This window comes from Ixodes scapularis, unplaced genomic scaffold, assembly GCF_016920785.2.
Source record: "Ixodes scapularis isolate PalLabHiFi unplaced genomic scaffold, ASM1692078v2 PGA_scaffold2__306_contigs__length_199485367, whole genome shotgun sequence".
Lineage (NCBI taxonomy): Eukaryota > Metazoa > Arthropoda > Arachnida > Ixodida > Ixodidae > Ixodes > Ixodes scapularis.
In genome coordinates, this window is record NW_024609857.1 from 47,140,751 (window position 1) to 47,162,818 (window position 22,068).

General features: G+C 46.6%; 1 protein-coding gene across 1 annotated transcript in view; it reads left to right on the forward strand.

Annotated features, from left to right (window-relative positions):
• The first annotated feature begins 5,589 nt into the window (after window positions 1–5,589).
• The window catches only part of LOC8042325 (4-coumarate:CoA ligase 1-like), a 29,290-nt gene continuing 12,811 nt past the window's right edge, over window positions 5,590–22,068 (forward strand). The window contains exons 1-3 of the mRNA XM_040215180.2: window positions 5,590–5,742; window positions 7,441–7,642; window positions 10,451–10,554. Coding sequence (XP_040071114.2) covers window positions 5,590–5,742; window positions 7,441–7,642; window positions 10,451–10,554 — 459 coding nt within the window. The remainder of the gene's footprint in view (window positions 5,743–7,440; window positions 7,643–10,450; window positions 10,555–22,068) is intronic.

Genomic DNA, 22,068 nt, shown 5'->3' on the forward strand with positions numbered 1-22,068 from the left:
GGTATGGGGAAATAGAAAACTTTCGTAAACCACGTTGCTTCAGGCAGCATATGATGCAATTATAATGCAATTAAATCCAAAGGTGCAAGCGAGCTGTGTTTGGAGATTTATGTTTGTCCTTTGTCCCTCTTGTTCCCCTTCTCCAGGGATTACTTTCGTCATATGATGCAATGTTTTTTTTTGTTTTTTTTATTACTTTATTATATTTTGAGAATGATGCTCTGGTATCAATAAATGACTGTCTTCAATAAAGGTTTAACGTATTATGAATATTTTTTTCGCAATTACAGAGGCAGTTTCTTTTTTATCTCAATTTATGTTTCACATTAGTCGTTGTCATTGTCATGCGCGATAATTTCTTTTTTCGTGTGTCACAAGTTTGGTAAACTTTGGCAACATCGCATTCTAGAAGATGTTATCATATCATCCAAAATGCTTCTTTTCTGCAGAAAATAGTGCATAGCGTACAGCGGCATTAAAATTGATTAGCAGAAGTATAGCGTCCAACGGCCGGAAAGGTAAAATCTCATTGCGCGTCGCTGCGTTGTGAGTACGCAGAGAGAGAGTGGTTGGGCCGTTCCCAGCTCTATATCGGGGGTGCTTTTGCATATTGGTATAATTGGCACAGACCTTTTTTTTTGTACATGGATATTTTATTTATAATTCTTGCTAGCTCAGCGTCTCAAAAGCTACTGACCATGGTAAAACTTGGTGAAGCAGTGAGTAGAAAAGAAGAAATCTCTTTTCTCAACAAATAAGCAAAACAAAAAAACTTGAAAAAGGGTTGGGCGATTGACTGATTAACTTTTCTATTAGTTAGTCGATACTTTAATCGCGGTTAACTGGTGATCGGTTCATCTTGAAACCGGGTAAACCTAGACAAATATAAACATTTATGTTGTTGTTGTTGTTGTTGTTGTTGTTGTTTTTTACTGACGTGCTCTCCATCTGCGAAACGCAAACACTATCCTGTTAGTCGGCGCAAAACTTAAAAAAAAAATATCTACATCATTCTTCGCGGTTAAGCCAGAATAAATTCCAACTCGAAAGCCATGTGCGATTTACGAAGAGCCCATCTGGGTTTTCGTGGCTAGCAAAGCAAGCAGACACCGTCCACGACCTGTAGGCTTGCCCATGAGAGGGCGGTCCCAAGATTAGCAGGTTCGCTGAACGCGGAAATTCCCCAAGGGCGCCAAAAGGGACAAAAGGCTCGAGCCCCACAGCTTCACTTTCCCTAATAGTGCATCTAGCCAAAGGCACAGCTGTCGGGCTTTAAGGCTTTTTCTCTCGCTCCTCTGGCATTGACGGCCGCGGTCACATTTTTCGTAATCCCACGTTGACGTCGGTCCACTATAATGACGCTCATAAAGTGTTTGGTACTACCGACGTTGTCAGTCCTCTCAAAGCAGCCGATTTTCACAACGTTCTACAACCGCTCGTCGTGACGCTCAATGGCGGCGGGACAAAAAGTCCGGGAATGTCGCTGTATGGTTCCAAAGCAGACGTGACAAATGGTGAACTGCGGTGGCCGATTGCTGTGCTTCCTCGCTTCTCAGATGGTGTGGGCCGCAAGAAAAGTAATGCCTCTATACGGTCAAAACTTTAAACGTCTCTCGAGCGTCTGTCTATAGTGCAGCAAGGATGATTGTGAAGAGGCAAGAAACTGCCTCAAGTCGAAGAATGCCACAATATTTCTTTGCTTTATGCAGCTAAAATATTATTAAGAGTGTTTTAGAGCGCAGCTCTTAGGGGCCCGTTCCCGGCTTGAGCGGCGTCGGCGTAACCAAGGTCACGCGGCCTCAAGGTCACCCCAGAGGTCACGGGACCCCTCCCCCAGGGTCACGTGACCTCTCCCCCAGGGTCACGTGACACCCAAAGTCACATGACCCCCCCCCCCCCCCCGAGGTCACGTGACCCCCTGCCGAGGTCACGTGACCTCCCCGATGACGTCATCGTCACTGATCACGTCACCGGCATCCGCATCGTCATCGTCATCATCACTGATGACGTCATCAGTGACGTCACTGATGACCTCACCGGCATCCGCACCGTCATCACTGATGACGTAATCAGTGACGTCACCGGCATCCGCATCGTCATCGTCATCATCACAGATGACGTCATCAGTGACGTCACTGATGACGTCATTGACATCCGCATCGTCATCATCGCTGATGACGTCATCGGAGTCCGCATCGTCATCGTCACTGATGATGTCATCAGTGACGTCACTGACGACATCGGCATCGTCACGTGACCCCCAAGGTCACGTGACCCCCCCAGGTCACTTCACTCCCCCCCCAGTACCCTTCCCTCCTCCTCCTCAAGAGCTGCGCTCTAATTCGGTGTTACAGGGAGTTGTAAACGGCTTTCACATTTTTTCTTGTCTTGTTTTGTTTTTACTTTATTTGACTGCGTTTATCCAATGCTCAAAATGTGCACTGCGGTGTGTTAAAAAAAACATAATAAAATGTGTCCTGCCTTTCAGCGATATTATGCCGGGAATAATTGATTACGGGGTGGCGATTATAATATTAAAAGTTTTAACCCGGTTATAACCGGGTTTGAACATTTAATCGGCGTCCATATGACTGAACCGTATGATATATTAGACTCATTCTTCTCATTAAAGAGCGCACGCGTGAACTTCATATTTGGCCATGTTTGTCTATTATAACAGTACCTGTCAGGCGACACATAAATGGCATTGTTTCTTTTGCACCACTTTTTAGCAACTTTCTAATCGGCGATATTTTAAATAAATAAACGCGGCGCACATCATGGACAGTATTTTGAGTTCTCTGTATATAATATGTGTATGCGTAAGAGATTGTCTTGATCCACCTGAAATTCTTGAGTGTTCTGACAAAACCACTTAATTTTCAGATTTCTGTTCATATGGTCCCTCGCATGGTATTTTGAGATATATGTGTCATATGGGTGCATATGATTTCTCTTTTTTTTTTTTTTAATGGTTAATCTCATAGGCACGGTCACACATGGCTGGCGAAAGCCCGTGACAGACGATCGGACTTTCGAAAACGCGCTTTGCGAACGGCTGCTGTCGCTCGACAGCAGCCGTTCCGAAAGCGCGTTGCACCCGCCACGTGCATGTCACCATTGCGCGCCCCGGTGATTGTTCCGTTGTGCTGTTTTCATTTAGTGCCAGCTGTGATCTTTTTTTAAAAAAAGGAACGAGTTATTCTTTACTTTGTTACACAGACAGACTGAATATATGTTACTCGCTACACAGGCAGAGCGAATAGATGTTACTCGTTTGTGTTCTCGGAAAGTAACAAATTGCTACTTATCTAACAAAATAGTATTAAGTATAAAAATAACACGTTGCTTGTCACGCGCGGCACGTAACGCTCTGCCGGAGAGCCACGTAACAACCTGGGGTGCAGAGCAGAGGAAAAGGTTTTCACTTATTCAACGAACCATGTTTGTGCCGCGCACCTGTCGTTGAGCTGGCAGCCCCAATTCCAGGCGGTTGCGCACAGACTGTCTGATCTGCTACCAGCGAAGGTAAAGACTCATTAAACATGGGTAAGTATGCTTTTGAGCTAGCCTCTCATTTTCAAGAATCGGTTGTCCTTCTCTTCATTTTATAGCCGCATAACTTCCCTGTTATCTTTACAAAGTTCATTACTATTGTTGGGAGTAATATGTCTCTTCTCCAGCGCATTCCTCAATGTTTTGTAGCCGGGTACGCCGTTTATCAATGAGCCCGACGCGAGTGTCGGCACTGAATCTGCGCAGCAGCGTTCAAAGACTTGGTTGGTGCCGAAGCCCATTGTCCATTTTCGTGCTTTTTGTCTCCACAAACGACGTTCTTCCATAAATCTCGCTTTCACAAAGGCTGATCCTCTCTGGGCTAAATAACAAACTGATTATACAAGTTTTTTTTTTTTTTTGTATTTTTCTTTTTATTTTAACAGATTTGTTTTAAAAAAAGTCGTGAAATCAACATTTATGCGGTTTGTGCAGGTGAGTTATACGGCCAGGAGGACATGGTGTAGGGAGATAGTCGTAACTATCAGTCGGCCAATTAGGTAAAGTTTGTTAATTAACTTTTTTATTTATTACAAATAACATACAGTTTAAATTAAAACATGCTGATATGCGTTAGAAACTTCTGATATGCGTTAAATACATCATTTTGATCTCTCCAAGCCGCTGGAAGGTGTTCACAAAAAATTCCTGATTGTAACACATTCTTGTTTCGCTTTACATATATATATATATGTAAAGCGAAACAAGAATGTGTGACAATCAGGAATTTTTCGTGAACACCTTCCAGCGGCTTGGAGAGATCAAAATGATGTATTTAACGCATATCAGAAGTGGCAGCATTCAAGTTGCCCTTGTGGAAAAGGTATATACGTGAACAGCGACGACACAGCATCATTTCGTGTTCTTTGGAGAGAAACCAACTGCTGCGAGGAAGCGCACATCCCGTTCGTAACTACGAACGTCATCTACCAATACCTTCAACTTCGAGTGTTTTGCAAGCCGCACAGTATAACTTACAAATGTAGAGGGTGTTTCACTAGACACTGATACTAATTTAAAAGTCGAATTTTAACTAAAAGAATTATACCTTCAGCACAACTTTATTTACCGAGACGGACTTCAGTTAGAGATTGTAGCATGAAAGTTACCAGGCACGCTGCACTCTGATGTCGCTCCGGGCGCGCTGCTTTCGGCAGTTTTCTACTTTTTTTCTCTAGGGCAGACTCTAGACAGTCTATATTCGCCAGGGAACAGCACGAACAACAATTAGGTTTTCTTGCTTTTCACAATTTGTATATGATATTTTGACGACGGGCAAGAAATCTCTATTTTGTAATCTGACAAATGCGAGGAATTATTAAAGTAAGTCGCAAATTTTACGTGATTATATTGTTAATTGTCACATTTTATTTATACTGTGGCGTTTCCCGCGGTGAATATTAATTTTTCCCCATTTCAAGCGTTAACTATTACAAAACCATATTTCCAGTCGTTTGTGAAACAACCTTTATACCGGGTGTTTCAGCGAAGACTCGAAAATTCCTGAAGTCGTTGAGAAAAAAATAATAATAACTCTCTACTGGAACAAAGTGCCAGCAACGCCACACACGAAGAATTGCAAAAAAACACAAAAAAACACCACTTAGCTGAATATTACACTAGAAGTTACATACTTCTAATTAGTGAAAATGAACAAATCGTTCCATCTAAAATCTTTCTCAGCATAATCGAAGACCCCTAAATCTGCTTCGAGGTACGACAGTCATATATGCCACGGCAATCAAACAATTCCACGCTTGGTTACCATTATAACTAGTAGTCGCACTTCGACATAACATTTAGCTAATTAGCGAAACATAGGCAACCCCTGTTGTGTTCATTAGCTTTTTTCCTATAGTATGTCGTTGAACTGGACCCACCTCTTTATTTGCGTGTGGACATCTGGCTTACAAGAACACTGCGTCACAATATGTCTTAACACATATGAGCTATATCCTGGGACATGGTTCTCTGCTTCAGAGATGAGCCATAGGTATTGAAAGCAGTGTAGTTCTGTTTTTTTTTTACTCGAACATGGCACATGTTTCAAATGCAGATTCGCCCATAACGGCTCGCATCGAGGACGGCATCGTGTATTCACCGCTCCCGTCTTTCGATATACCCAAGTGTTCCTTCTACGCAATGACAAGGGAGCTAGTAAAGAATGCTCCTGAAAAGGTGATGCTGGTAAGTAATGATGCAGTTGACATGTCCCTTACTGAATAAGAAGCTGAAAAACGCTCGAATGACCGCCTTGATCCGTCTGATGCCACAGCAATGACTTAGTTTTCCGCAGTATATCCATCATAGTCATATGACATCAAACTGTTAATGATGGCTACCTATTGACACAAATTATGTCCAAAGCTGAGCTTAGAAATTGAACATTCAAGTAGTGACGTTCGTTTCTTTCTCTACCGTGGCTCTCCTCTCGTTCGTTGTCTCCCGCTCCACCTTTTCCATTTCGGCGGCCGCTTCTCGTGGCGATCTGCCAGGCTTTGTCATTATAGAGGAGGCTATGGCTACAGTTACCACTCGTGCAACAAACGCAATGCTGGCGGCGGAAAAACACGGAGGATAAAATAATATAAATAAATAAAAATAAATAAATAAAAGACGGAAATACCGCGCTGGGGCCTTTTTCTTGTTGCACGACTGGTAACTCTAGTTCACCACCGCGTTTCCCACGCGCCCTATACCTTCATAAGATTGCTTATTTAGCGGTTTTCGATTAAGCTCAGCAAGTTTCTAAATCGTGCAATATCTTTATTTTTAATATTTAAAAAGATAATTAACGCATTATAGTTAATTAACCGACTTGTCAAGGCCATTATCCACGTAAATATGTCCCCCGTGCCGCATAACTCAACTGTACAGACCGGATTAGTGCAAAGTACACAGCTTTTCTAAAACAATTTGTAGAGATTTGAAGAAAAAAAACACAATGTATATATATTTTACGCGAAACATGACTCCAGTATATCTTCCGAAGGCAGTTGAACAAGCATTTTAGGAATAGTTTATGTCTTTCTCTGAGGCAAAAGGCCATGAACCCTGCCGTGGTTTCTGCCTTCACCCAATGTTCTTTATAAGAGTGAACCCGATTCACAAATACACGCATCAAAATGCATATTATTCGTTCACGTTCGCTCATACAGGCGTTTTGGTTTCATCGCATTTGATTTCATTGATGTCGTCATTGTTCTTTATGGGCAGAGTAGACACTTGGACAATAAAATGTTGAGTGAAAATTCGCTTTGCTAAACCCGTTCTGAGCGCGTGGCTTGTAATTCGCGCGATGTATATTGTTTTTATCACCCATGAAGACTGTATGGTCCACATATATATAATAATTAAATAAACCCAATCTCAATGTTTTATAAAACCAACATATTTATCAGAGGAACGAGGTGGCCGAAAGGTATGGGTTACTGTCCGGCCTATTTCACATAACAAAAACGCGTACTTTGACTCTATGGCTATGGTGTTAGCTGTAATACATAATAAGCCCACGTGAGAGTCAAATGTCACATCGTTCGCGTGGTGGCGCATCAATGAACCTCTAATTGGTACTTGTATAAATATTTTGCGCTTTTTGCATCCGTCCCAGCCTCTGTACACGCATACTTCAGGACTAACTAGCACTGACCTAATGCAGAATCTGACCTGAAATTACCTGTCTCGTGTTGTATTTGGAATATTATTGTTCACACCTTCAAGTACGCTTTGACTCCTTTGATAATATATATATATTCTGAAAAAAAAAAAGAAACAGCTCGTTTTTTGTTCGTCTATAGCTCAGGCACGGTCTCACACCGATAAAACTTTCTTTATAAAGCCCGAGGATATATTTTTAAAATTTGTTATACATTCATTTTTCTGCAGGTTGACGATTCACACGCTTTTACACGGGCCGAATGCTTAACTCAAATGCAGCGCTACGCTGCAGGGTTCCAAGCCCACGGCATCCAACCAGGCGATCACCTGTGTGTGTACTTAGAAAATAGCATCGAGAACTACTTCGCCACGTTCGGGTGTGTTTTCGCCGGAGCAGTGATCGTCTTGGCGAAGACCTCTCTAACGGAAAGTATGTTTTATACAGAAACAATTTCCCTTAGTTTCTATCGTGAGACATTCTCACTCAGGGCACGGAAAAAGCTAAACAGCTCGTGTGCACCATCAGATTACGCTTCGCCTGAAATATATTATGTGCCCTCCTAAGTGCCCAGCTTGACTGTCTTTGTACTCCGTGCCGCGTCGCAGGCTACATTCATTAGTAACATAAATAGCGCGAAGGACAGGCAAGGATTTGAACATGAAGATGCGGTACTAGCGCTAACTCACAACTGTCGTTTTAATACGATTACAAGATATTGAATTAAAACGACAGTTGTGAGTTAGCTAACACTAGTCACGTTTTTGTGTCCTTCTCCTTGTCTGTCCTTCGCGCTATCTAAGTTCGTTAAGTATTCGTTACGTTGCACGCTTTGTATGTAAGCTATTTTTTAGCCCTCTGGCGAGCGCGGTTACTGGCATGCTTCGCTGAATAGTAAACGCACGGACAATCATCAATCTTTGTGCTCGCTATGGAGCCCTCCAGTACATGTATGCTTGCCGGCAAAGCGCGCAGAGCTCCAAGCATATCTGGCAACCACTATTCTCGAAACGTTAGATTTACATGTGTGTGAAGCGTAAATTTAGTTTCGGAGCAAGAACCAATCCAGTGACTTTGTTCCCAAATAAGATATATACGGGGTGTATAAGGAGTGGCCAGGCTTTTTAAATCGACCGCAAAATTAGGTTTCTTAACCTATCGCGCTACGACTTTGTGCAACGTTGCCCACAGATGGTGCATTTTTTTTTTTTTTTTGTAAAATTTGCAGAGAGCAAACTTACCTGAGAAAAAAAGTAAAGGAAGAAAAAGGCTTAGCTCCTATGGAAATGCGGCGAAGCCGAAGGTTTTCAAGCAATGCGGCGCCGTTTCGCACGGGAGACAAGAGATGGCGCAAGCGGTCGCGATGCCAACTGCGCCAACGAACGAGCATATTGCGCCGAGAGCTGGCGTCATTAGCAGACGATCTTTTCGACTCAAAAGCGGCGCGAGCTTTTCTGATATCTGTTGCCAATGCATTATTTTATCATCCTTACTGATAAATCATATTCAGTGAACACACAATCGATTGGAAAAACGATTTGTCGGGATATTTTGACTGATTTTTTTCGGGGTACCGATGTCGTCTGCTTTGCAGTTCCTTGTTGTTACCGCGCCTGTTTTTGTTTCAGCGACTGTCGCCGCCTGCGGAACGCGCTCCGCTTTCGAGACGAAAAGGTTGTCTGCTAAGGACGCCGGTTCTCGGCGCCGTATGCTCGTTCGTTGGCGCAGTTGGCTTCGCGACCGCTTCCGCCATCTCTTGTCTCCCGTGCGAAACGGCGCCGTATTGTTTGAAAGTTCGCTCTTTGCAACTTTTACACACAAAAAAATGCACCATTTGTGGGCAACGCTGCACAAAGTCGTAGCGCGATAGGCTAAGAAACCGCATTTCGCGGTCGATTTGAAAAGCCTGGCCACTCCATGATACACCCAGTAGTTATGACGGGGGATGTTATACTAGCCCTGGTAATGCCGGGCATATTCAGTTATTTTTATGCTACTGAAAACAAATAGTGGAACAAATAGTGAAAACAAATAATCCCCGGTCAGAGAAAAAACAAATTTGCTTGCTTGATTACTTGATATAAAAAAAAAATTCACTTTACTTAATAGAAGTTTTTCCTATTACTTTTCTTCATCTGGATTGAGGAGGTTGCAGAGCAATGTCTTTGTGAACCCAGCCATCAGTTCCCAGGGAGAGCTTTAGGGACCGTTCACACACTTGCAACCGAGTAGTGCCGAGACCGAGAGAAGACCGGTTTTTAGGCTTCTTGCGGCGGCGTAGGACCGAATGCGCTGCTGCGGCGCTTGTCCTTAGCCGTCGCGAGAGACTTAAAAACCGGTCTTGGCTTGTTGGGTTCTACTCGGTTGCAAGTGCCTTCAGTATATGTATAGGGTGTCCCAAGTCACCAGGCTCGATCTAAAATTGACCCAAAAAATCGGCGCATGCACGTAGCAATCTAATCTTTTCGTCAAAAGTGTATTTCACAGGTCGGTTTTTTCTTGTAAAATTACGAAGCGTAGATCCCCGACGAAAAGTTTAGATTCCAACGTTGCAACGGGCAGGTGTCGATTTTTACAGTCCATTTTTGATCGAGTCATGATGACTTGGGACACCCTATATAAAATCAGTTTTATGTAATTTTATCCAGAGATATACTCCAGACACAAATTATCATGGCACTTAGTCTCTGACAAGCAAGTTTTACAAGAGCTACATCGAGCAGTGTATAAACTATGAACAAATTATTTTGTGCATAGTTTGGGGTGGGGGGGGGGGGGGGGGGGGGTTATACGGAAGCCGGAGGAAAACCAACGAGACACCAGTTAGGAATTTCTTAATCTACATGTTATGAAGAGATTATATGCTACATATATCAGTGTTCCTTGTCCGAGACGATATACGGTGGATCAGTTTGTCCGCTTTGAACAAATATTTAGAGAACAGCTCGAGCATAAGAAGCACTGCACATCGGTTTTCTTTCACCGAGAAAAGGAATTTGAAAGGAAGTGTTTATGCGAGTAGAAAAGCGAAATCAGAAATCATCTCGGTGAACGTTGAAATTCTTGGGCTACACCGGAAGCCATCCCGCATAAGCTCATAATCGTTCATGATCCGCGGCATCTAATGATATCCCCAATTACCAACCACGCACTGTGTTGTGCTCGTAGCACCTAAGCTGCGGGCTATTGAGTAAAACACCTTTTACTCTTGTCTAAATACTAACATGCTTTCTGTTTCAGGGGAACTCCAGTACCAAGTAAAGGAGGCCGACGTTGTGCACATTTTGACAGAACAAAAGTTCGTCCAGAAAGTTAAGAATGTGGATGCCGTGACCCCATTCAAGGTATCTTTGTGAGACTAATCTCTGAATCATATGACTAAGAATTACGTTAATATGTCAATTTACAAAACGAAAATAAAGAAACGTAAATTGTTTAGACCGAGGCGCAAACAGAAAGGCGAAAACCGGCAAGCGATGCCTTCTTTTCGTCCCAGAAAGGACGAATCCTCTCATCCCCTCTGCAAGGGGGAGGGAAGGGGCACTTTTGTATGCCCTCTCCTTTCGGGCGAAGAGAAGGAATGATTAATTGAATGGAAAGCGCCGAATGAACAAGGACGAAGAAGGGGACAGAGACGAAGCGCACTCACAACTGAAGGTTTATTAAAAACAACATTGACTATTAATAGCGTCTATCGGGGTGTTGGCTCAAAAAGAAAAACTCTTTATCAGTTAAGTGCAGTGACGGCGCACTAATACACAGACTCACCCCTTGCTCTCTTATGCGGAATGCCGCGTGTATTTCTCGCGCTGTTTTGTTTTCGTATCTACCCAGAACTGTTGTTTTCTAGATGCAAAGCATCTCTTGCTCGGATCTATGTCCCGCGGCGTCGTAGTCCGCACTCACACTACGCATGCGCAACTCTCCTCCTTCCCTCTCTCCAACAGCTGCGTGTTACTCTCTCCGCTCTCTCTCTCTACCAGCTGCGTGCACTTCGCGTGCGTTCGCTCCTACTCACACCGCGCGCGCATGCGCAACTCTCCTCCTCTAGTCTCCTCTCCTTCAAGTGTGAATATAAGCAGCGGTAGCGCGCTGCGCGCGTTCAGTTCACCGCTGTTGACTCCACTTCACTCCGTTCTTCCGATGAAGTGTGATGTAAGGAAAAGTCCCGTCAGTTAGTGGGTTGGCGCAAGCAAGCGTCAGCACACCCTCACAAACTAACGCAATAACACGCAAGTTAACAACGTTACTAACAACGTTACTAACACCGTTAATAACACCGTTAATAACGATACGCGATGCTCCGCATCACCCCATGGTTCCCCTCGGGAAGATGGTGTAATTTTTTTTCAATTCCCGGCCACATGGGCACCTACCACAATGCACCGCAAGATTGCCGGACGGGGACTGTTTGATTGACCAGGCATGTTCTCTGGCCCTTTCATTTTTGCAACGCCCCGTTTGGCCCACATTCCATTTCCCGCAACTCAATGGTATGTTATACACCACTGACGTTGCACGTTCCACGTATTGATTAGCGTGTTTCTTTTGACACACCTTACCCTCTCCCATTTCGTTGTTTGTTTTTGAACACAGGTGAGACAGCTTGTGTGGCGCTGAAAACACCACTGGCACTTTAAAATGAGCCGCCACTTTTTTTAGTTTGTGCGATAGATTATGAATATAAGGAATCACCGCCGGTCTTGTTAGTTTTCTGGAAGGAATATGATCGTCATCTTTTCTCTTCATCTTGGAAACAAGGTTATCCGCTACTTCCACCAAGAATCGATCGGGGTACCCTCCGCGTTTAAGACGATTCACCTGCGTGAGGAAGCTTTCATCCCCGACATGGTGGCATGATTTTGCAAGGGAGGCTCTTATTAGGCACGATGCTGTTCCCCTTTTAACGAGTTTCGATTGCGCAGAATTGAAGGGCAGAACCCCCTTCTTAGTTCGCGGCTCACACACTCTGAGAAAAAATAAAGGAAAAAAGTAGCAACGGCGAGTCTTCCTCCCTTCTACCGACGCGCCCCCAAGCGGACACGAGAAAAGGGGAGCAACGAAACGTTTTTCTCCTTCTCCAGGCAGACGGGAGAAAGCTTTCGCCATCCCGACTCATCCTCTTTCGGTTTTGTTTTTCGAGCAGGTCGCGCACGTTGTTTAATAAATAGCTGTTGAGTTGATTGAGCTTCAGCGGCAGCGAACGCCGCCTGTAATTCCGTCTTCTAGTCTAAACTTGCAGAACATTTCGGTTGCATTGACGTTTTTATCACTAATTTTATCAAACGAGCAAACAAAGCCGCTTGAAACAGCGAAGTTCCGGAGCAGTGCCAGCAGCGCCACGTACACTGGGCGATGGCCGTCTCCGGATTGCGGGACTCGCGCGGCACGGAGCTACAGCAACTACAGCACTGCAGTCACTACAGTAGCGAAACCACGCGTAACTGTGTCGACGTTTTCGACGTTATGGAAATCGCAGGAACTGCGTCCAAGACAGGCAGGTTTTGCTGCCGGCTGCCTGGGTGCCTTCCCCCCTGAGTTCGGTTCTGTTTTCCGATGCCGAGTGCAACCGGCGTTCAACGTGGTTCTGTGTTTGTGCGTGTCAGCAACATAGCTGCAACATCGTGATGGCAGTGTTGTGGGTAGTGAACAGAAGACTGGAATTATCGCCGATGTGACCGTGTGTTCGCGTATCAGTGGTGTAACAAGAAAATGAGATCGTAAAGTGTCGCAGGTTGACATTCCGCTTTACATTAAAAAGTTTAATACCACTTCAGGGATTACGTGCAATCGATCAACTTGCGGATTGTCATGTTGGAACACTGGTCTGAACAGTAAAAGCTCCTATCGTACAGTGGCCAATGTGACTGTCGGAATTGTCTCGTCCCGGAGAGCGATTGCGCTCTGGGGCAAGGACTGAACAGTACGAAATCGTGAAGGAAAGTACGTATATTTACAGTATGGAATTTCGGCATTAAAAAACAATAGTAGGTAAAATCGAAAAAAGAAGCTACCCTTTATTTTGCTGTTTAAATATACTACGGTTCCTGGAGAAACTGCCCTCCGTGGCGCGCTAGGATGAGCGCTAGAAGTTTTCGGGCTCGCCACGGCGTAGCTCCGTACACTTAACACCTGCCGCAAGTCGCGGCTTTGACTGCATTCAAGTTGATCGAAAAGCGATTTCTTAGCCCGTGAAGCATCACTTCCAGCTGAGTGAATATCCGCTCTACAGAGATTAATTCAAGACGGCAATTGCAGCTTTGCGCGAACAGCACATATAGAAAAACCAATAGAAATACAGGCTACGACGTGCCGTGTGGGGAAACAAACTCGTGGCTTCGAACCGCATTAGAGCGGCTTGATTTATTAGCTTTCAAATAATTACGGCATGATCGAGCGTTTACTTTTTAATAGGAGATTCATCGCCTGAGCCTTTCAAAATACTCTCAGAGGTATGACATTGCTGGGAAAAATTCAACATGCTGGGTATATTTTTTATTGCTTAGGGAGTCACCGAAAAGTTCCGTACGTTCAAAACGACCAGTATAAAAGACGAAAACGCAGAGCACGGGTGTAGTGTTCGGGTTAGTGTGGAGTTCCGTTGTATTGATATTTATGTGCTCAGTGTATGTTCACCTGATGCTTTAAGCGGAATGTGTGTATAGTAGAGGATCCCCAAGCGCAGTAGTGACGTCAGAAAAAAAAATTTATTTTTGTAAAACATGAATTGGGCGGTACCTAGCGCCATCTAGCCTAGCTACTTGCAATTACTCTGCTTGACCCCGCCATCTGGTGGCTAGCGATTTAACCTTCTTTCACGCTACGCAATAAACAGCGGCTTCGAGTTTGTTCTTTCGAGAGCGGCTTTTGGTTTCGCGGATTGAGTTTGCCCTTCTCCGTGATGTGCGGTTGACGAAGGAATTGTGACTGGAGGAACACCAAAGGTAAGACACAAAGTGCGCGAAGTAACTGGGTATCGGTTGTCTCCGTTTAACATCGCTGTGCTGTCGACGAGAAGACTGAGTAACTGCTTTCGAAACGCAAGTTTCTGTACCTGTGGGGGGAATCTGGCTTCGGAAATAAACACAGTTTGCGGAAAGCTCGTGTTACGCTTTCATTTGCTGCTGCTCTCGTCCCGTACAAGAGACGTAGCGTCCTTGTCAAGCCTTATTGGACTCGATTTGCTCTATTCGGGGACGCCATATTGAGATGCAAGTGACGGAGGAACTTTGCTCCCCTGCTTCAGGGACGAAAGTTTCTCCCTTTCTAAAGGAACATAGGTCACAAGACCGTTCCTCCCCTAAGGGAGGACTATCCATACCCTTTTTTCTAAGAGTGTATTTCCAACAAACATGGTCACCTTCGAAGTTGAGGCTCAAATCCAAAAACTGAAGCCATCCCATCGTCATAGTTTCATGGGTGAACGTCAATCCGTGTGAATGCAAGTTAAAACAATCCAGCACATCGCTGATTAAGTCCATGGCATCAGTAACGGACTTCGGGGCAAGCACCAAGAAATCATCGACATACCGACAGATTGTGAACTTCGCCATTCTTTTGATATCCTTACATATTCTCTTATCACATTCAGCCAAAAATATATCGCAAAGCACTGGCGCAACACGGGAACCAATACATATGCCTCGCTTTTGAACATGAATGATGAATGAGGGCTAGGAGCAGTGAAGAGGGACATTGCGGATTTCTGCCTGGCAAAAAGCGCTGCCTGCGCGTCGACCTTCAAAATTGGTACAACGATGGCGCTCTTTATAGAGTATATAGCTCCCCAACCGGGCAAAAGAAAAGCTTTATTATTTTTATATAGGGCAGTGTGTAGACCTTTAGGTACGAAGTTTCCGCGCAATTCAGGTTCCGCGCAGTGTAATTGAGATTAGCTTCCCGCTCGTCGATCGCATCCCACTAGAAGTGAGTGAAAGGTGCAAGCGAGCGACTGACCGTAATGATTTCCGATCTGTTGGAAGCTAAGGAGCGTCTTCATTTTATTTTGGAAAGGAGGACACCGGCCGTTCGCCCTCTGGCTAGCATGGCCTTCCAGGATTGGTCGCCCGATTAGATTCGGTGACAAAGTGCCGCAATTTTGTGGCTTTCGATTTTGCAACCACGATATGGTTCGGAAACTAACCCTTGAACCATGTCCTCTAGACTGTTTTGGTGAACGTAGAAGTATAGTGAAAGTCCACGCAAAGAAAATGGCGCGGGGCGAGTTGCGAGCATTGTACTACCGTTCCGCAGCTAATAGGAAGTTTTAGAGAACCGTTTTCGCACATACGATACGGTACAATGGGCCCTCCGGTACGAACTGTTCATATGATACCGCGGAAGACTCGCACATAGGCGATTCGTACCGGAGGGCCCATTGTACAGTATCGGATGTGCTAACATGGTTCCCTAAAACTCTCTATTGAGGTTGCGACATTAACCGATAAGGATGCCCCGAAGTATGACGAAGATCGTTTCAAAAACTTTTTGCAAATATATCAAGAGCATACTCCACTGCACTTAGTTATTTTATTTGGCGAACAGCCGCTGATACCGCATTCTTGTGTGTTTAATTTTCTTAAGGACATCGGCCTTATACACCGACTATGATTTTAATTAGTAATCCGAACTCGCCTTCATCCTGTATACACTTATACAATCTCATATACATAGTTTTATTACATCATCAGCTACTATAGCTCTTTCTTCTTCCAAACCTTTGCTTATACAATAGTTCCACTCTTGGCGCATTTTGGCCTTAGTAGCCCTTGCGCCATGAAACTCCAATCAATCGATCAATCAATCGATAAGGATGCCGAAAAACGAGTTTCGAAGCGAAAAGCGCGAACTTAATGAAGCACGCCTTGCGCTTCTGAGGCCTTCTGTGACTGTACGCAATACCACCTTGAAGGCCTATGTACAGTTCGCGCCTTTCATTCGTTCCCATTCCCTCCTTTCCCATGTCCTCTCCACCTTTGAGCTTGCGCCAACACGGCTCCCCTCGCAGTTTGAAAAAGGATGACGCTAACTTCCTTGCAGAATACAGAGTTGAACGTCGGCGTTGAATAACACATCGCTCGCAACAAGCCTGCGTCAACACCACCTTTGATTGACCTAAAGAGGCCGTCTTTCCAGATTCCATGCTGACTGATCCGCTGATTGAGTCTCACGACGGTCGCAGTATCCCGTGTGCGGCGAGGCCAAGGTTCCGGCTCCTGCTGCTTTGTCCCGTACTTTTTTTATTTTTTTTATTATTGTTCACTTAGAACTTTCATTTCCCCTAGCGTTTAAAGCAGAAACCGATTTGAGTTCGCATTTCTTTTTTGCTACCACCGCAAGAAGATTATCCGCGACTTGTGGTTGTCCAGAGTCTAGATGAGGGAACGGGTTTCGTGTGTGCTTAACCCACGTTCGGCCCATAGCTCTCCCTTATTTTCGTGGCGCCTTTTCTACTGAATGACCGAGCTACTTTAGAGCAGGCAATGTTTAATAACGGAACCACCTGATCCCTTCACTTTGCCCGTCCTTGGGCCGTCCGCCCGTGCGTAGCTTACTGCAGGGTATGTAAGCACGTTCAACATCAAGCCATTGTGTGACCTGGCGTCAGTTCACATGACGCTATGCCACGTGAAACCCCGACTTGACGCCGGATCTATTGTGACCACGTCAGGTGATATCAAAGTGACGCTCTTATCTGACGGGACTTACCGTGACACCTTGATCCAACACCCTGATGTCACGTGAGGTAATGGTGTCACGCGAAACCGTGACTTCACACCGTGGCGTGACGTCACGTGACAACATCACGTGACGTCAGGTCACTAAAGTCGCGGTGTCCCGTGACATCACGCTTTGACGACAAACGTCACGTGGCGTTTATTTTTTTTACACGTTATTTTAACCGATTGCTTCTGAAATACTGTTTTATGCATTATACGCCGATGCGCAGCCATGACGTCGCGCTTCTGCGGTGGCGCTGTTGTCGGCCCGCCGCATGCGCAGTCGCTTCGCGACACCAAAATATAGTTTCTACGCACAAATGGGCGACGCCCCGCATTGCTGAGAACACGACACGCGCACTCGAAAACCTTTAGAGCGCAGCTCTTAAGGCCCGACCACACTAGCGTGAACGGCGCCACCGGGCGGCGCCACCGGGCGGCGCCGCCGGGCGGCACCGCCGTCCGGCGTCCCAACGCGAGGTGTCCACATTGGCCTCCGTTTTGCGGGCGTCACATGACAGCACTGGATCTCGCGATCGCGCCTCCCGTCGGATTTCCCGCTCTTTCGTCGTCTGCTCTTCGTTAGATACTTCCGTTTCGGCTCCCATCTTTCGCATATATCAGCATCGAAACCGCACTCGCTACCTACATAGTAGGAGTCCACAATGACCTGGTGATCAGCGTGAATGTGATTATCCTAGCCTGCTCGTTGATCTTGCGACGTCGCCGCGCTCTGAAGGGAAGGAGACGCAGGTTTTGGGTCCGCCCGAGTTGGTTCTACACAAGGAGGTTACCTCCTTGGTTCTACCGAAACACCGAAGGACAGGTCAGTGCATTGTTGCGCCGGTGGCGCGCCAGAGATGAAGGCTACTTTCGAAAGTGTCACGAAATCAACACGACATCCGTCACAACACAGACGACATGCAACAAGTGCCACGGAGAAACTCGCTTGCAATTCCGAATTCCTCTGCTATAATTTCTCAGCGGTTGTTCTTAGCGTCATTATCTAGGCGGTCTGGCTGCGTCTTGTCATATAAAAAGGGAAACAGTCGCATAGTTTCAAGGAACCGCTGCGTTGCGGAAGGCATCGGGGGGAAATAGGGATAGCAGACGACGCGAAACGCGTCCTTCGGAACGTGAGACGCGCCGAGGACCGGCTTGAGCGTTGCCATGGCATCGCGACGTCACTATCTACGCCATCTCTCATTGGCTCCTCTCTTCTGCGGCGTGCGGCGTCAAGCTCTGAACCGCGCACGGAGCGGTTGACTCTGCGGCGCCGTACGTCGCGCCGTTGAAGCCGAAAACTGGTTTCGGTCGGCAAACGGCAGCACCGACCGTCGCGCCGCAGGCCTCCGCGACGCCAATGTGGTCGTGCCTTTAGGCGCCCGTTTCCGGCTTGAGCGGCGTCGGCGTAACCGCGAGGTCACGTGACCCGCCAAGGTCACGTGACTCCCAGAGGTCACGTGACCCCCAAGGTCACGTGACTCCCCAAGTCACGTGACCCCCGGGAGGTCACATGACCCCCCTCCCCCCCCCCCCCGAAGTCAAGTGACACCCTCCCCCCGAGGTCAGGTGACCCCCCTGGAGCATATTCAAGAATGAGGGGAGGAGGAGGAGGAGGAGGACGGGTCTACCCTCCCCTCAGTACCCTTCCCTCCTCCTCCTCAAGAGCTGCGCTCCAATTCGGCGCTACAGGGAGTTGTAAACGGTTTTCACTTTTTTTTCTTTTCCTCTTTACCCTTAGCTCCGTCTCTTCGAGTCGCATTAAACATGTCGGCGTGGTCACACCTGGTGTGGGCAAACGCTGACTCTTTTGCAAGCGGCGTGTCGCTCTATAGAACCTTGAATATGAAGGTCGCCACACTTCTTTTATGCCAAAGCATAACCTGTCGTATGGAGCGAACCGGCGTTATCAGCTTTTAAAGCTGCGCCTCACGGCACCTAAATTTCCCTGCCCGATGGAGCGAAGCCTGTAGTCTGTAGCACCGAATTGATGGAAAACTCCCATTAGCTGGCGCCCGGCATAGTTCCAAGAAACGCCACCCCACAAAGAAGCCCTCTCCATGGCGCAGCGGGCCGGCCGCCGGTAAGAGGGAGAAGATGGCCGGGCTCTGGAGAGCGGCCGGCCGGAGAGCCCGCCTGGGCAGCTTACGCAGAGGTCGCCCAGCCGGGCTGAGCGCGGCGCGCAGCTTGTAGGAATACGCTAGTACACCAATGCTTTCGCTTGCCTACATGTTAGCAATCTCAAATGTCGTTGTAGCCTCTTTTTTTTTTTTTGTATGTTGGGTTTGTTCGCGCCTGAATTTTCTCCATTCAGTAAAGCCTGCGCGGTCACATTCCTACGGAATACCCAGGTTTCCGATCGTTGCCTGACGAAACTTGAAACTCAGTCATTCTCCCTGACAGCTTTGAAAACGCACGGCGTGGCGAGACCCTAACATCTTATGATCGCTGCAGAGCCAATCAAATTGAGGCATTAGGCAATAAGAACGACGAGAACGAATCACGAAACAGGAAGCGCGAACGTGAAGAGCCACATACTGCCTTTCTCAACCAATCGGCGACTATAGGCAACACCACCTAGACAGTAGGGCTCCGCATGCGTCATCACAGTAAGATCGATGGAGGCGTGAGATTGGGTACGAGTGCTGTGTCAGTGTTCGGCTGGGGCTCTTGTACAATCAGCGCGTCGAAGGTCAGGCCCGGGCCCAATAGCTGAGTTAGCGCGATCCGACTCTGATGTCGTTTGATAGAAGGAGATGTGACCATGCGGAGGCCTTTTGGTGTTGCTATGGGCCACAGAAACGCGATGTGCGGAGCGACATTTTGATTGGATGATATTCTTAGCTTCATCATTCGTAATGATTGTTCCGTTATTCACCGTGATTGGCAGTCAGCATGTCGTGCAGAAAAGTGAACGCGCAGACGTCTTAAAAATGTAGATAAAAAGCGGGAAAAAAGGTGGCTGCTTAAAGGGGTCATGAAACGCTTCTCCAACTTTTTCCTGTTTAGCTTTCCTCCTCAACTCATAAATCGCGCATTCCAGCATTGCCTGTTCAAGAAGACGAAAAGAGGAGAGGCCCCTCTTGCTCGGAATATGATTTGTGCACCCGGACAGAGCCATTGTCCCCCTAGAAGATTAACCCATCACTCAAAATTTAGACAAAAGTTGCTTTCCCCAACCTGTTCACCCCGAAGCTGACAGTGCTGTGGAAGCTACGTGCTCGTCGGACCAGCCACATTTGCCACATGATCACGCTCCCTCGCGCATACCCACGGCCAGAGAATGATGTCAGGTGATGAAAGGGAGCCGGCTGATTGGTCCAGCAAGCGCGGAGCTTCCACCACAATGTCAGCTTAGGGGTGAAGGGACTAAGCGAGGTCCGGTTTCGTGTGACGTTCGTTTGAACTCGATGACGCGCTTTTGGGACCGCGGATGTGTCACACTGTAAAGGCAGAGAGCTTACGAAGGGGAGGAGGTACGAAATAGTCCGCTGTGTTTTCAAATTTTCGCACTGAAAGTCAGGCTTTTGACTTTTTACCTTTGTTTCTTTTGGCCCACTGAACAATGTGCTATTAGCCTAAAATCCCAATCTAAAACCCAATAATCCCAACCCAACCCGAAATTCGTTTCATGGGCTCTTTAAACAGCAAATCCGCTCATGTTCGAAAAATTTAGGCTTACATGTGATTCAGATTCACAAAGCACTACTAAACAACTCTACGTCTTTTGATTCGCGAAATGTGCAATATTATTTGTGTAATCCTAATTTAAACATCAGCTGAAACCGAAACTTCGGTTGCGTCCGACAACGTTGGTCTCGTGTCGTCAGAGTCATGGCGACGTCACGTCGAACCACGTGGTCTTGTGACGTTCGGGAGGGAGCGAGGGACATTACATGCGACGCGGGCAGGTCGCTTCGCATGGCGTGGACGGTGATGGCCCGGGGGAGAAGGGGAAGAGAAGAAGACGAAAGAGGAGAAGGGGAGCGGAGAAACAGACCGATAAGCGCGCAGGGCAGCGCAAACTAGCGCATCCGTGTTACCGTGATCACGTGAACGCCCGGTCAGCCAACACCGGGAGGAGAAACTCGTGACGTCATCGTTCAATTTCGCTCTGAGAAGTAAATACAAGCAAAACGTGAGAATGACGTAGTCATGCCTCTGACGTAGTGGTTCAACGTTGGCCGCTCCAACTTCGTCGCATTCACTGCGCTGATGATTGCGCCTCACGTCGCACGCTAGAGTTGGCAGATTTCGGTGACTTGGCTCACTTGAAGGTTTGCTGGCCAGTTTATTAAATATATAGACGGAATTAGATCGTAATATTTGACGTAGGGTCTTCCTATATGATAATGAAGAGGGCTACATAGTTTTCTAAGTATCAAAAGTGAAGCGGAGTTGCCCTTTAAGCCTCCGCTTCGTTGGCAGATGTGCTGCCGCGCGTGCAGCTGACCAAGCAGGCAGCGCGCTCGTGGCCTAACGGTTATCGCCACTGATCTCTATTGTAGTAGACTGGATCGCGGAGCGTGGCCTCGGCAGCTGGGGCCGAGTGTCGCCACCGGTGGCTATTGATTGACACCAGCCAATGCATGGCACTCTATGGGAAGAACGAGAAAAAGATCCGTTTTCCCCCGTTTCTAAGTTGTTGTTGGCACTGAAACTTTTTGGATGCTTTTCGATAAGCCCGTCAAATAGCTTGCGTAGAAAGATTAAAACTGACAGCCCTCGCAGTTCTTATAAATAAATATTTTGTGGTCGAAAGTGACTCCGCAGTAGTGCAGCTCAACGAGGCGAGAGATACCTCGAGTTACAGCGGAGTCGGTGGCGGTTTCGTTGAGTTGGGTTTAGCAGACGACAAGCTCGAAGGCTTTGCTACTCGGAATTCGCTCACTCCCGGAAAGCCGCTGTCGAGATGGCACTTCTTTGTCATTCATCAACTTCTGGGCTTCCCCGAGGACGGTCTCATTGACGGCAAGTCCCTCTGCTTACTCCACTACGAGAGCAAGCTTGCAAGCTCAGCTAGTGTGCTCCTGTACGCTTGATTTTTTTATTCGGCAACCCAACGTTTGACAAATCTCAATTCAATCTCGAAACGCCCGGCATGAGGACCGCAGCGCACTATAAAATACTCGCCTC